General features: G+C 38.4%; 2 protein-coding genes across 5 annotated transcripts in view; one reads left to right on the forward strand and one right to left on the reverse strand.

The window, feature by feature from the left end:
- CC2D2A (coiled-coil and C2 domain containing 2A) overlaps nt 1-10,968 on the forward strand; it is a 132,686-nt gene extending 121,718 nt beyond the window's left edge. For all 4 annotated transcript variants that reach the window (XM_077750425.1, XM_077750428.1, XM_077750426.1 and 1 more), the window contains 4 exons: nt 6,084-6,206; nt 7,554-7,612; nt 9,297-9,474; nt 10,671-10,968. In XM_077750425.1, coding sequence (XP_077606551.1) covers nt 6,084-6,206; nt 7,554-7,612; nt 9,297-9,474; nt 10,671-10,859 — 549 coding nt within the window. In that variant the 3' untranslated portion in view covers nt 10,860-10,968. The remainder of the gene's footprint in view (nt 1-6,083; nt 6,207-7,553; nt 7,613-9,296; nt 9,475-10,670) is intronic.
- A 3,719-nt stretch (nt 10,969-14,687) lies between these two features.
- FBXL5 (F-box and leucine rich repeat protein 5) overlaps nt 14,688-16,955 on the reverse strand; it is a 39,431-nt gene continuing 37,163 nt past the window's right edge. Inside the window, exon 11 of the mRNA XM_077750402.1 lies at nt 14,688-15,479. Within this exon, the coding sequence (XP_077606528.1) occupies nt 15,403-15,479 (77 nt within the window). The 3' untranslated portion in view covers nt 14,688-15,402. The remainder of the gene's footprint in view (nt 15,480-16,955) is intronic.

Consider the following 16,955-nt stretch of genomic DNA (forward strand, 5'->3'; position numbering starts at 1 on the left):
TTTTTTTTTTTTTTTTTTTTTTAACTGAAGTACAATCAACATTTGCATCTATGTTCATCAGAGATACTGGCCTGTAGTTTTCTCTTTTTGTAGCGTCTCTGTCTGATTTTGGTATCAGGGTAATGCTGACCTTGTAGAATGAATTTGGAAGCTTTCTTTCCTCTTCTATTTTTTGGAATAGTTTGAAAAGACTAAGTATTAACTCTTCTTTAAATGTCTGGTAGAATTCACCTGCAAAGCCACCTGGTCCTAAACTTTCGTTAGTTTTTTGATTACTAATTCATTTTCATTGCTAGTAATCAGTATGCTCAAAGTTTCTATTTCTTCCTGATTTAGTTTAAATTATATATTTCTAGAAGTTTATTCATTTATTCTGAGTTGTCCAGTTTGTTGGTATATAATTTTTCATACTATTCTCTTAAAATCATTTGTGTGGTCAGTTCTTTCTGCTCCTTCACTTCTGATTTTGAGGGTTTTTTTCTTGATGGGTCTGGTTATCAATTTTTTTGAGGTTTATCAATTCTTTGTTTATCTTTTCAAAGAACCACCTCCTAGTTTCCTTTTTCTTTTCTTTCTTTTTTTGTCTTTTTCATTTATTTCTGCTCTGATCTTTATTATTTCCTTCCTTATAGTGGCCTTGGACTTTTTTGTTCTTCTCTTTCCAGTTTCTTTAGAAGCTAACATAAAAATAACATATAATGGGGAAGCATACTCGAATGATTTTTTTCTGACAGATGCATGAAGACTGAAAGGAAAGGATGGAAAAACATTTACCATACAAATGGAAATGAAAAGAAAGCTGGGGTAGTAATATTTATATTGGACAAAATAAACCTTAAAACAAAGACTATAGGGGTACCTGGGTGGCTCAGTCAGTTAAGCGTCTGACTTCAGCTCAGGTAAAGATCTTGAGATTCGTGGGTTCGAGCCCCACGTTGGGCTCTGTGCTGACAGAGCCTGGAGGCTGTTTCAGATTCTGTGTCTCCCTCTCTCTCTGACCGTCCCCTGTTCACGCTCTCTCTCTCTCTCTCTCTCTCTCAGAAATAGATAAAAAATATTAAAACGTTTAAAAAAAATAAAGGGAGTACTTCTCATGTATTGTTTAATGAGCTATAACCCTTAAAAACAAAAAAACAAAGACTATAACAAGAGACAAAGAACACTGCATAATGATAAAGGGAAGAGCCTAAGAAGAGGATTTAACAGCTGTAAATATCTATGCAACCAAGATAGGAGTACCTTAACACATAAAGCAATATCAGCAGACATAAAGGAAAAAAAAAAATGACAGCAATACAATAATAGTAGGGGACTATAACACCCTACTTATATCAATGGATAGATTATCCAAAGAGAAAATTAGCAAGGAAACAGTGGTTTTGAATGACACATTAAGCCAGATGAACCTAACATATATACAGAGGATTCTATCCAAAAACAACAGGAGATGCACATGGAACTTTCTCCAAGATAGATCATGTGAGGCCACAAAACAAGTCTTAATGGATTCAAAAAGACTGAGATCATATGATGCATCTTTTCTGACCACAATGTTATGCAACTAGAAATCACAAGAAAAAAAAATCTGGAAAAAAACACAAATACATACAAGCTAAATGTTACTAAACAATGAATGACGGAACTATGACAACAAAGGAGAAATTAAAGGGGTGCCTGGGTGGCTCAGTCAGTTAACCATCCGACTGCAGCTCAGGCCATGATCTTACGGCTCATGAGTTCAAGCCCTGTGTCAGGTTCTGTGCTGACAACTTAGAGCCTGGAACCTGCTTCAGAATCTGACTCCCTCTCTCTCTGCCCCTCGCCAGCTCATACTCTGTCTCTGTCTCTCAAAAAGTAAATAAAAGTTAAAAAAAATTTTTAAGGAAATTAAAAAATATGGAGACATATGAAAATGAAGAATAAAGTCTTTGGGATGCATTAAGCGCTATTCTAGGAGGGAAGTTTATAGCAACACAGGCCTGCCTCAAGAAATAAGAAGCTCCATTACATTCACAAATACTGTGTTTTTTACAAATTGAGGGTGTGTGGCAACTCCTTGCCAGGCAAGTCAGTCAGTGCCATTTTCCAATAGCATTTTCCTCGCTTTGTGTCTCTGTGTCATGTTTTGGTAATTCTTGCAATATTTCAAACTTTTTCATTATTATTATATTTGTTATGATGATCTGTTGTCAATGATTATAATTTGCTGAAAGCACAGATGATGGTTAGCATTTTTAAGTAACATTTTTAATTAAGGTATATACATTGTTTCTTTAGGCATAATGCTATGACACATTTAATAGACTCCAGTATAGCATAAACATAACTCTCGTATGCAATGGGGAACCAAAATATTCATTTGACTTGCCTTATTGCGATATTCACTTTATCACAGTAGTCTGAACCAAACCCACAAAATCTTGGAGGGGAGCTTGTACACTTCCACCAATCAGGACACACCCTTAAGTACCACTGCCCCTCTTTCCTTTGCTTCCAAAATTCTTCAATTACTAATTATATCCCCTACTTCTACATTCTCAGTACATTCAGACTTTAGCCCTTTTAAATCTAGTTCCTCTTCCCCTGACTCTGACAAGTACAATTGTCTTCCTAACGAATAAATAAATCCAATGGTTTATTCTCATTTCTCATTCTCCTCTCCTTTTCTATGTCACATGTTCTTTTCATGAAAAGAACACTTTACCCTCCTTGGTGTACAGATAAAGGACTGTTTGGTTTTTCATTTTCTCTGCAAGTTTCTTAGTTTTCTTTCACTGGTTCTTCTCCCCACCCCTTAAAAAGTAGATGTTCCCGAAGATTCTATACTTAGATTTCTTGCAGTACCACACCTATCATTATTAATTGTAGTTCTATCTAGGTTACCCTGGCAGAGAAGTTATAATCCTGTCACTAACCCCAAAATCCTTGGATTCTGAATTTTCAGCTGTCTGCAAGACACCCAAGTGCTTTATCAAAATCTCAAACTTGGCACATCCAAAATTCAAATCATTTCCCCCTTGTCTCCAAAACCAGCTCCTCCTCCTGGCTTCCCGTTTCTATGGATGTCAATTACCCAGATTCACATCTCAGAATGGTCCTCGGTTTTCTCTCTTCCTTACTTCTGCATATTTTAATCCTATTAACAGATACCAAATCATATAGGTTCTACCTGTTCTGTTTCCCAGGCCATGCCATTATTGTTTCACCCTGCATTACTGTAAATAACTAAATAATCTCTCAATTCAATCCATTATTTGGTACACGAATGCCTGATTAAGTTTCTGAACATTCACCTTCATCATTCTATGGCTTAAAAAGTATTGAAGTACCTCACTACGTACAGAGTAAAGAGTAAACTTCTTGCCTTGGAGTTCAAAGACCTATATAATCTGAATTCAACTTTTTCCAATGCTATTTCCCACTACTTTCCTGCACATTCCCTACCCAACAGCCTAACTGTAATTCTTAAAGACCCTGCCTACTTAAAACAATTCCTTGATTTGAATTCCAAGCATCATCATACATCACTGACACTTCTATCCTTTAATGTTTTTTTTTATTACTCCAAATTTGAAAAATCAGATCCTTGAAGCTTAAGTTTATCAAACATCTTTTCTATCTGTATTTTCTCCCTAGGAACATATATATGCCAATGGTCTCTAAATGTATCTCTAGCTCACCTAGCTCCCAGAACTTCAGACTGAAATTTCCAACTATGTCTTCAACATCTTCATATAGATGTCAGACACCTCAAACTTAATGTGCCCAAACCTGAACTCCAATTTCCTTTTGCAGTCTGATTTCAATAAATAGCAATTCCTTTAGTGAAGTTACTTAGGCCAAAATCCTTGGGGTCACCTTTGATTCCTCTTTTTCCCACATCCAATTCATTAGCAAATCCTACTGGCTTCATAGTATACCCAGAGTCTGACCATAGCTCACCAATTTCACTGTTTCTGTTTTTGTCCACGCTACTGTAGCTCTTACCTGGATTATTCAAAATAGCTTCCTAATGGGAAACTTCACTACTTGCCCTTATCCCCTTCAGTTTAGTCTGAAAACAGCAGTTAAAATGGAAGGCAGACTGTGTCACCCCCTCTGCTTAAAATACTCCAGTGGCTTCCTAGCTCACTCTAAAATCAAATACATAGGGGCACCTGAGTGGCTCAGTTGGCTGAGCGTTCGACTTCGGCTCAGGTCATGATCTCACAGTTCATGGGTTCGGGCCCTGTGTCAGCCTCTGTGCTGACAGCCAGTTCAGAGCCTGGAGCCTGTTTTGGATTCTGTATCTCCCTCTCTCTGACCCTCCCCTGCTCATGCTGTCTCTCTCTCAGAAATAAATAAAACATTTTAAAAATTTAAAAATAAAAATAAATAAAATTTCAAAAATTTAAAAAATAAAATCAAATACCTAAATCTTTAAAATAATCCACAAGGCTTCCTATGACTTGACTGGCATCACACCCCACCACCTTCCATCCTCCACAGATCTCATCCCTTACTCGCTCTACCTTGCTCACTCTTCCAAAGCTACCAATGTCCTTGCTGTTCCTCAGCACATCAAGCACGTTTACTATTTCCTCTGCATAGATGACCTTCCCCGTTACTGGATATCATCATAATATTGTCTCTCAACTCTTGCATTGCTGATCACAGGTCATCTTTCTCTGTCCACCACCCTGAAGTTTCATCTCTTCCATGTAGTTTTCTCTAGTCTTGTACGGTTAGCTGTTGCCACAGCAAAGATAGTAAAATCCCATTCCCAAACTAAATGGCTTCAGATAGCTATTCTCATGAATCTGTGGGGCAGCTGGGACAGCTCTGCTTCATGTGTGTTTATTCTGGGACTCAACAGTGACAACGGCAGAATCACAAGAAGGCAAGCAGGAACACACAAAGCCTCTTAAGCTTAGACTCAGAAGTTACACAAGGGCACTTCTGTCCCATTCATTCTACTGGCCTAAAGTCAAGGAGCAGGAAAATACATCTCAACCATATCAGTGGGAGGAAATGCAGACAAAATAACATGGCAAAGAGGGGGAGTATAGGATGGGGTGAAGAACTGAGGTCAATGATACAATCTGCTACATCATGTAACATCTTGATAATCCCATATATTTACTTATTTGTTCACACTATCTTCTCACTAGCTACTGCGAAAGGGCAGAACTCCATTTCATTCACTATTTTATTCCTAGTGACTGAAACTGAGCCTACATGTGTAAGATACTTGATAAATATGTTGAATGGACAAACTTACCACTCGTACACACAGTCATTGAATATGCCTACTATATGCAAGAAGCTATGCTATATGCTAAAGATAGTGAACAAAGCACGTGGCAAATGTGCTTAAGACAACAATGTAATATCTAGTGAGGAGGCAGATGTAGGCAGTTATTAAACAGTGAGACACACTAATAATAATAAATTAGCAAATAACTATTGAGGACCTACTATGTAACAAGCATTGTTCTAAGAGGTATAAATAGATAACTGATCTCATCTCCTCAGCAGTCTTATGAGGTGGGTACTACTGCCCAGCTTTATAAAGGAGGAAACAGAGGTACACAGAAGTTAAAGAAATCATCCAAGGTCACACAGTTAGTACTAATATCGGGGCCAGAATTCAAGTACAAATCGCCTGGCCCCAGAACCAATATGCTGCATGCCTCAACCCCAAGACAGGGGCTATTCAGAGATTGCTGAGTGCTGTGGAAGCAAAGAGGTACACGTGTAATCAGTTAGGAGGCTAGGAGGTACAGAGTTGGGAAAAGCCAGCCTGAGAAGAGTAGCCTTATCTACTTTCTCCCAAAAAGTTTTAATTTTCTTCTCAGGAACCATCTTATTTCATCAACCTACAATGAACGTAAGGCACACCTCAACTTCAGATACAAAAATGCGAAAAATGGCCAATGACAATTTTATGATGTCTGATTATAAAATGCATGCTGGTTTTCCAAATCAAAGTATGCCAAAAATGTGCGTGTTCTCTTGCTGTCTTTCTACTTCCTCTACACATACACCCACACGTGTATATAGATCCGCTGCCATATATGCTAAGTTAGTCTTGTCTTTTTTAGATTTGGTTTAATATTCAACGACATGACTCTCCACTACGGATAAATTTTGATGTCGCCAAGCCCAAGCTATGGAAATCTTTCTTTTCACGAAGTCTGCCATATCCTGGCCTTTCCAGTGTTCAGGTATAATTCTTCTATTAACAATATAGACAAAGAAAAGTGAGGAATTTGAAATCATTCTACTCGGTAACCAGATATTTTTTGACCCTTAATTCTATTTCTGGATACTCAGTTAAAAATGTTTTTCAAACTTAGTTGAGTCCAACTCATAATAATAAATTACCACCATAGCATGAACAGTTATATACATATGTGAAAAACAAGTTTTGATATAATGAGCCTCAGGACATAAAAGTACCACAAAATATATTCTACTTAATTTTTTAAATGCTGGATTCAATTCACTAAATTGATCAGATTTTACAACTGCTATTAAAGCATGAAATCAAAGTGCAGGGCATGAGCCACTAGGTGCCCATAAAATTAATTTAGAGGGTCCTGGCCAGTAATAATATTGTAAGTAGTAACGATGAAAATTGTTTACTAATACCTTTAATTTGTTAGCTATATACTTACGTGTGTGTGTGTATGGAGAGTGTACAGTATAAAGTATATTTTTTACTGTGATCCAGACCATTCCAAAAAAAAAAAAAAAAAAAAAAATACCCCNACAGTACCCCAGAGAAATTCTTCCATGTGTACAAGGTGATATAGAAAAGACTGTTTTCATAGAAAGACTCTAATAGCCTAAAATAACTGGAATTACAGAAGGGATAAAATATGTAGGGTACATAATGGAATATTTTATAGTAGTTAACGAACGATTCAGCATTAATAACTCTTATTAGCACTCTAAAAATATGCATGGTATTATCTCTAAATGTAATGTTAAGGGAGGAAAGGCAAGCTGCATATTCACAGTATAAAACTACTGCATAAACTGACTTGCCCAATCACTCATGTAACACTGTGTGTCAACTATACTTAAAAAACAAACAAACAAAAACTATCACGTAAAGTTTAGAAAATACCCAAACCATAACAACACATTGTTCGGGGATATACAGATCTGTGAAAAAATCATGAATACATCGTATTAACTTGCCTGTTTCAATCAGGCGTGATGAAGACATCAGGAGGCAGGGATTTTTATTCATAGCTGTATACCCATCACCTGTAAAAATACCTGGCACACAGTAGTTGTAAAATCAAAGTGCTAAAAAACAAATTCAGGTCATAGTTACTTCTGTGGTGAGACAGAAAGGAGATGAAATTGAGATGAAATTGAGAAAGAAACAAACAGCTCTATAATTTATTTGTGATATTGTACTTAGGTGGGTCATGGGTCCATTGGCATCCATTATACTATCCTCTGTATCTGAAAGTCTGAGATTTCATCATTTCTTTAAAAATATTTAGAAAAGGATGTAGAGCTATTCAAATTAAGTGTTTTTCTTTCCTCTTTTGTAGCCAGAAGAACTAATCTACCAGCGCACAGACAAAGCGGCCGCAGCTGAGCTACAAGACAGGTCATACAGTACCCATAAACCCACACGCGATCTGTCACTAGGAGTGTTAATACCAAACTAAACAGTTCTCAGCCTGGATCAATAACCCGAGCAGTTAAACCTTCATTCATGTTTATAGAAAGATACCAAATACAGATGTGATCTCCGAATCCCACAGCTCAAAGGGGGGCATTCACATCAGCATGGTGTGGAACAAACAGAAGTGAGCTCCAGGAATGACAGGTGGTTTTCCATAACTTTACATCAGATTAGAGCTCAGCATCATGTTATTATGGTTCTTGCTCAGACATGTCATAATCCTCAGCTTAAAATATGCCTCTTTTGTCCAATTAGGGGCTTACTGAAGTTCAGCTAGTTTATAAACCTAACACATGCAGAAGGCTGGTCCCAATAATATTAGATTTAATTATATTAAGTCTGGATAATCCTCATAACCCTATAAAGCAAAATTTATTCTTCCAGTTTTGCAAATGTGGAAACCGAGGTTCAGAGAAGTCAACATACTTGTTAAATGTTAGAGGGGGCTCTGAGGCCAGCCAGATCTTTCTGATTTCAACGTCTGTGTGCTCTTTCTACTGTATCAAGCTGTGTAAATATACATGAGAATAACTGTGACCCTTTTTAAGCTATTATTACTAGAAGACACCAATTTATTCTCAATTTCAAATTTTAAGTAAAGCCTTACTGGAGATCCCCACCTAGAACAACTAATTCCCCTAAAAGTCTTTTTTCTTTCTTCTGATAGTATCAGGATACTATATTAATTGAACCCACATCATTTATTTCTCCAATATTGATGAAGTGCATAGCAATTCACCCATACTTTCTTGCTCAAACCATCTTGAAACCCAGAACAAAAAATATGTATAATGTGCCAAATGAGAAGTGGGTCCTAGAGCTACCAAGCAGTGGGGAGCTGACTGGTCCCCTAAATCTGTGTTTGGTTAGGGATGCACAGGAGGCTTTAGAATTCACAGGGTTTCGACTCAAACCCCAACTCCCTTGCCATTGTCAAGTCACTTATCCTACTTCAGACTGTCCCCAGGTAAGTAAAATCAGGACAATATCTGCTCAGAGAGTCACTGTTAGAATTACTATTACGTTTTGAGAGAGAGACAGAGCATGAGTGGGGTAGAAGCACAGAGAGTGGGAGACCCAATACGAAGCAGTTCCAGGCTACCAGCTGTCAGCACAGAGCCCGACATGGGGCTCGAACTCAGGGACCGCAAAATCATGACCCAAGCTGAAGTCGGACACTTAACCGACTGAGCCACCCAGGCGCCCCAAGTCACTGTTAGGATTAAATAAAATTGTAAAAAAAAAAAAAAAAAAAAAAAGCTCAATAAATGATAGCTAGTTTTTATTGTGTTTGAAACTTAATTTTTGGTATACTGCTTTTAGCTAATATGACAGGTACTGATCTGTAGCATGTAAAGTTTAGTGATGTTGGACATTCTGAAAACAGTTTCAAGGCAATTTAGAAAAACAATCCTCGTAAACAGAAGTCACAGCACAGGGTAAAGAATCAATATGCGGCATTAATAAGCCCTACAGATACTGAAAGCTTTCAACATAAACATGCCTACTGAGTGACCATTTCACCTGAATCCCCACCGTGTACAAACTGTATCTTTGTTGACAAAAGCCAAATCAGCAAAAGATGGAGCTTCTTTTTTATAAACAGGATTGAAAAAATACTCAGAGAGAAAATCATGGACTGGAGGCCACGCCATCTGACCAGGTGGAACAGGTACTGCACCTCGGCGCTACGGCACTTCCTGCCTCTGTTAGAGAGAAGCCGAGGAGAAGACGTAGAAGACGACCACAGAGGAGAGCTGCTCAAGCAGCTGGGAGACTACCGGGTAAGTGCAGTGGCTCCAAACTGACCCTGTAGATTGCATTTCAAATGGAAATTGCTTGGTAATGGATTTTTGGAATCAAATCCCAACTTTGCTCTCCAAAGTTCATAGACGTAGCAGCATAGGCTAAAGGATGTAATGAAAAGTTCACATCTCAGTAATTTAAGTTGTTAAACAGCAAAATGCCTCTATAAACCGAAAATGCTGAGAGTATGCAATGAAAACTACCTTAAATAAAATGCACTAAATACAATTAAAATATCTGGCTAAATCCTATTGGGCTCAACTGTGCATAAAGGTGAAACCAACCATTCTTGATCTCTTTTAAAAGGAGAGGATTTTATACTAACTGCTTGTCAATGCTAAAAAACATTCTCAGTAATAAATCCGTGTGCCCGCCTGCCTGGCAGTAGTGCTGTGTTCACATCCTACAGCGGGAGAATAAGACCCAGAGAGCAGTCTCAAACCAAAACGGTAAACCTTGTTGGCTAAACAGCATGAAGACAAGTTGGACATTCAATTCTGTTCACTAAAATCAGGTTTTCAGGATGTCTTCAAGGAACAAAAAACTTAATTCAAACAGTTTTGAGCAGTGAAAAGAATTTATTGGCTTACTGGTCACAGCTTCGGAGTGTACCGCTCTTCTCCAAGTCTTTCCACCCTGCCCTCTGCCATGAGAAGGCACCGTCCTTGGGCTCACTTTTTTTCATGGTATCAAATAGGGGAACGGTTCCAGGCCAGGACTCACATCTGCACACATGCTGTCCAGGGCAAGAGACAGCCTCTGTGTGCCATCATTCCTACCCAGTTTCCTGAGACTCACTTTGATAGATCAGTGTGGCCACAGGGACAGAGTGCGGATTAGCGGAATCCAGGTCCCTGGAATTACATGGGTTACCACACAAACTCAGGGCTACCAGGCAGAGGGAAAGGAAGTGGAGGGTGGCTGGGTGCTAACAGCTGTCTTACACACCAATACACTAGGAACTAAACAAACAAAAAAACCATCTGGCCCCTCTCCGTTTTCTGTATTGCTAATGTATAGCTGAATAGAAAAGCAGAATTACATAAATGACTTGGAGATGCAGAAGACAAGAAAATTAAGAATTGCCTATGTTTATATGGAGAAAAAATACAATGGAATCTTCAAGCTTCGCTAATAACTACAAATCTTGGTTGTGTTTTTTTTTTCCCTTCAGTTCTCTGGATTTCCCCTTCACATGCCCTATTCTGAACTGAAGCCTTTAATTGAAGCAGTGTATAGCACTGGAGTACATAATATTGATGTTCCAAATGTTGAATTTGCTTTAGCTGTATACATCCACCCATACCCCAAAAATGTTTTGTCTGTTTGGATCTATGTTGCCTCTCTTATACGCAACAGGTAATTTTTTCATTGTATACTTTTTATATCATGTAAAAACTATTGGATATGAAAATTATTTTAAGTGATATTGATCACATCAGAAGGAAGAAATTATTTGTAAATAAAATGATCATTTTCAAAATAAGTGTTTTTATTTAGTAGTCTGCCCTGCCTCCTGCCACTCTGACCCTAAATTCAATTAAGACAACCCACAGCTCCCCTCACACTAAGAGTTTCCTACCTCTATGCCGATGTACTTACCTTCCACTTGGAAAGCCTTTCCTCTTTGCCTGTCCAGCGGAATATCATCACACTTTTAAGATCCAGCAAAACAACACAACTTTTCTGGGGGAAAGAGGAACAACTTCGCAATATAGAGTTTTTATGTTTAATGCCAAATACCTCGTTAAGACCTTACCCTATAGAAATTCTGAACATGCACTTGTACACAAATGTGCATATATATACACACACACACATACTCCTATTTAAGTGATATAGTTTAGGGGAAAAAAGAAATATACTTAAACGTTCATCAAAAGGGAAGTTGTTTAAAAAATTAAGACATTGCTATGGCCTCAATGTTTGTGTCTCTCACAAAATTCCTGTCTTCAAACCCAAATGCCCTATGTTAAAGGTATTTGGAGATAGATGCTCTGGGAGGCAATTAGGCTGAGTGGAGGCCCTGTGTTGGGATGAACACCATCATGAGAGAGGAGAGAGCTTGCTTCCTTTCTTTAGGCCATGTGTGGACACAATGAGAATAGGGTGTTCTGCAGACCAGAAAGGGAGGCCTCACCAGAAACTAGATCTGCCAGCACCTTAACCCTTGACTTCCCAGCCTCCAGATATATGAGAAATAAATGTTTAAACCACCCAGTGCATGGTATTCTGTTATAACAACCCAAACAAAGATAGACACAGACACTACTATATTTACTAAGCCATTAAAAAGATTAAATGTAAGGGCACCTGAGTGGCTCAGTCTGTTAAGCATCTGACTTTGGTTCAGGTCATGATGTCCCAGTTGGTGAGTTCGAGCTCCCCATCAGGCTCTCTGCTGTCAGTACAGAGTCCACTTTGAATCCTCAGTCTCCCACTCTCTCTGCCCCTCCCCCTCTTGTACCCGCTCAAAAATAAACATTAAGGGGTACCTGGGTGGCTCAGTTGGTTGAGCATCTGACTTCGGTTTAGGTCATGGTCTCACAGTTCATGAGTTTGAGCCTTGCGTCAGGGTCTGTGCTGACAGCTCAGAGCCTAGAGCCTGCTTCGGATTCTTTCTCCCTCTCTCTCCACTCCTCCCCATGTTGCATGCACGCTTTCTCTCTCAAAATAAATTTTTAAAAAATTTTAATAAAATATAAAAATAAAAACATTAAAATAATTTTTAAGGTACTAAATGTATGTGCTAACATGGAAAGATGTACACAAAATAGAAATGCATAAAGCAGGATTTCTCAGCAAAAGCACTACTGAAATTTTGAGCCAAGTAATGTGTGGATGTGGAGGGCTGACCTGTTCACCAGAGGATGTTGAGCAGCACCCCGGACCCCTACCCACTAGATGCCAGTTGCATCCCTTCTTGCCAACCCTGCCAAGATGTGACAACCAAAAATGTTTCCAGATGTTGTCTAATGTCCTCTGTGGGATAAAACTGCCTCTAGTTGAGAACCAGTGATTAGCTGGATTAACTGGATTGGCTGGATTAATATTACTTACCTCGTTGCACTGTTTAAACAAGTCAGGGTATGTAAGCAAAGTTACTTAGAACACTGCCCAGCACTGAGCACCTGATGTCAGGTACCCCAAGGCATTTTACATTAACTTGTATCTTTTTCTAAGAATGAACAGTTCCAAGAATTCGTGAAATCAATCACAAAACCCAAGATAAATGCGAAACAAGTATATATCGTGTTTCATCAAATATGAAGTATCCCCTGAAATTAATGTATAAAAATTAGATGTAAATTATGTTGTCTATCTCCCCATGCAACTAAGGGAGAGGCAGAGTAGAAAAACAGTAAGCCTCCACATGACAATGTGCTGACACACCAAAGTCCAGTTAGTCCAGGATTGCCAAGGCCTATTTAATGGTTTGCTAATATCAAGAAGCTCAGGGCAAAGCAAAAGGGAGACACGTCAATTACCTGGTACCTCTAAGGAAATTAGCTGCTCAAATTTATTAAATGAAAAGGATAACATTTAAATCCTGAAACACTGAATTATTTTCTTCCTGTAAGAATTATAAAAATTTCTCCTCCCAAAATATTATACTGTTTTGGGATTACATGGAGGATAAACTTGACTCATCACTTGATGACTCAGGGCCAGGAGTACAGATGAATAATTTTACCTATGATTCGTGTAAATACAGATTAAGATGAATTTGGGGTTGGATGGACTCACTCCAGAAGAATCCATGTAGTTTGTTTTATTGAAATAATCCCTGATGGGAACTTTTCAAATCAGCTTTATTAAACACTTAAGGAAATAAAAATACAGTAACTACAAGAGAATCAACCTTATAAAATAAAACTTTGGATCCTGGAAGTGCTCACTCAGCTCAGATTTCCTTTCAAGCTAAGGGAATCAAGAAATCATTTCTTTGTGCTTAGGCCAGACTTGTAAAGGCAGCGACGAGGTGCCATGGAGCCACCTAACAGGTACAAGCTCAAACAAGTAAGATGGTCTGCTTACACAGCTGCCTTGTCCTACATGCAAGAAACATTTTGCAAGTGTCAACTGTGACACAATGAGAACCCTGACAAAAAGTGAAACTTCAGTCACTACATAGACAACCCCCCTCCAAGAGTTGGGTCCCCCACTGCCACGTTTAATTCAAATGATAGGGAGACTGAAAACAAGGGTAGATTTATGGGTGGATTCTCCCTGTTCATATTCTCAGCAAATGATTCTTCTTCATCTTTAGACAGCTGTCTAAAATAAAATAGTCTTCTCTTCTCCTGAACTGAAATCTGTCTGCCTAGAATTTGTATCTTTCCTACTCTTCCTATCCCTCACTCGGACAAGTAACAAAACTTCAAGATCCTTCCTCTTCCACACACTTGCATGTATTTCCAACAGATGAAGGGCATGCTGCCGACTATTCTTTTCCGGACAGAACATTACACAGAACATTACAGAGAACTGATTCAGGAGCACCTGTGGGCTCAGATCATGATCTCACGGCTCATTAGTTCGAGTCCTGCATCGGGCTCTGTCAGCACAGAGTTGGCTTGGGATCCTCTGTCCACCACCCCCCTCCCCGCCCCTCCCCAACCCTCCTTGCCCTTCCCCTGCTCATGTTTGCTTGTGCACTCTCTCTCTCAAAAATAAACATTTTTTAAAAAAACTGAATCAATATGTGTTTTTCTGATGATAGATCTCCACTCCCACTGTCTTTTCACACAGCAATGGAGATAGGCATACACATTCAAATTCCAAATACTGTAGAATTTCAAACTGGTCTTTCATAAAAGACCACTCAGCTCAACAAAATTAGATTATCTGTCTAAAACTGCCAAAATCGGGGCGCCCGGGCGGCTCAGTCGGTTGAACATCCAGCTTCGGCTCAAGTCATGATCTCACGGTTCGTGAATTCGAACCCCGCATTGGGCTCTGTGCTGACAGCTTAGAGCCCGGGGCCTGCTTCAGATCTGTCTCTCTCTCTCTGCCCCTCCCCCACTCATGTTCTGTCCCTCTCTCAAGAATAAACATTAAAAAAAACTTTTTTTTTTACTGCCAGAATGTCTTCATGGGAGCTCAAAATAAAATACTTAATCTTATTTTACACTAATGTAAATGTGAATTGAGATTTCTAATAAAATCAAAACACCAAAAAATTACTTGATAAAGTCCTCAAAGTAGATTTTATTGATACATTTCTTCAAATGATTAGGGAATTTTCAAAAATCCCTCCCAAATTTGACAATTTAGGGACAGTGGTAGGAACCAGGCGTATTTGAAGAAAGCAAATACAAATACATTGGTGCTCTGCTAGCTCACTGAGCTAACACCAAGAAGCCAATTTATTCTATTATCTTAAGGAATCTTACATATGGGTATGTTTGAATTGGCCCTCTGAGAATTGTTCAAATAAAGGAAACATGGAAAAAAAAGATTGGTTTTCAAAATGTGCAATCTTTGAAAATAAAACTTCAGAAATGTTATGTTTGAAAAGATCTGCAAAGCTTGGTACAGTGTTTATATATAAAGAGAACCAACAACCCCCATTGACTTTAAAACTCAAATTAATCTAACAAATACTTCAAATGGCATGGCATTAGTGACATTCTTTTCAAAGCATTCCATTTAAATGAAAACCGATAAAACTGTTCTCACCCTGATGAAAAGATCTAATCCCTTTCTAAAACAAAAATATGATTGCAAGAGAAACAACACTGTACAATTCACTGTAAGTTAATATTTCTGAGGCTGTAAGACATGGGGCCAAAACAAGTCACACTCAAAAAGGGATGGTTAACACAAGAAATGTGCTGTAAGTAAAGTGCATGAAAGGAAGCCTGCTCAGCTAAATGAAGTAGACAAAGATCAGGAGTCAAGGATCATTCGCCAGAGCGGCAGCAGGCTCGAAAACCACACTGCAAATTCTGGCATCCGCTGGCGGTATCAGCATGAGGACCTGTATAAAAACAGAAAAGTGTGAAAGGAGGAATTTCTTAGAGATCACATGAAAGAGCAAGACATTTGACTGTTTTACTAGCAATCCATGTATAACATAGAAATAAAGTGCCAAATGAGTGTATAAAAACTTAGACACAAAAAAAGCAAACAGCAGTTCTACTTTAACTGGTCCAAAATCTACAGGAAAGAAGGGAAAGAAATAAATTTTTTGGCAACAGTCTTACAAAATAAAAATCTAAGACAAAAAGATAACCTACAGAAGCAATGCTGCAGGGTAATTTAACAACAGATTTCTTAAACTCTAAACATCCTTCCTAAAAATATAATTAAGATAAAAATAGCCCCATCCATCATACATCGGCTAAAGAATCCACTATTCAGAAATTACAATGAACATTATATTTGAAACTTAAATAAACTATATAGATATAGACTGAACACATTTCTCCCATTTATATTAACATCTGTAGCCAAAACAAATGGCAAGACTTAAGTGAAATTATCTTCCAGAATTAAGTATATAATCAACACATATCTACGACATAATAAAAACTGTGACTCAATTACAAAGAAAAATAAAACACTGTGGAATAACTGACATTTTATCCCAGTCACATTATGCTACCCAGACACTAGATAAAAGATCTATTAGGGAACACAGCCGGGAATGAGAAAATATCAAAGGAGAGGTATCATGGCACATATGCGAAAGTTCAAGTTCTTTGAATGAATCAGAGTTTTCATAAAGGCAGGCAAATGTGCAAAAGGGTGTTTGAACTGTACTGAAGCCTTTCGGTACGTCTGCACCAAAAACAAAACCAAATTACTTACATTTGTGATATGTACAGATCATACAGAAAGTACATGAAATATAATTTTATACACTGTCAAATGGATAACTGAAAAATCCGAGTACTCTCGATTGATATATGGTTTAACTCAGAAAAACATTTTAAATAAGCTTTGTTTTGTTTTTTAAAATAGCAATTTGTCTTTTAAAGTAGCAATGCAGGCCACCTGGGTGACTCAACTGGTTAAGCATCCAACTGTTGGTTTCAGTTCAGGTTCTTCATTTCGGCTCACAGTTCATGAGTTTGAGCCCCATGTCCGGCTCTACACTAACGGTGCAGAATCTGCTTGAGATTTTCTCTCTCTTCGCTCGCTCGCTCTCCAACCCCTCCCCTGCTCACACATGTGCACACGCTCTCTCACCCTCTCTCTCAAAAATAAATAAATAGGGATGCCACCTCGGATAAGCGTCCAACTTAGGCTCAGGTCATGATCTCATTGTTCATGGGTTCGAGCCCCGCGTCGGGCTCTGCAGTGGCAGTACGGAGCCTGCTTGGGAGTCTCTCTCCCTGCCCACCCTCACTTGCGCAGGCACGCATGCACTCTCTTTCTCTCTCTCTTTCAAAACAAGCTTTAAATAAACATTAAAAAAATAAATGAAATAATAAAGTAGTAATCCACTGCA

Source organism: Crocuta crocuta, unplaced genomic scaffold (assembly GCF_008692635.1).
Source record: "Crocuta crocuta isolate KB4526 unplaced genomic scaffold, BGI_CrCroc_1.0 scaffold179, whole genome shotgun sequence".
NCBI lineage: Eukaryota > Metazoa > Chordata > Mammalia > Carnivora > Hyaenidae > Crocuta > Crocuta crocuta.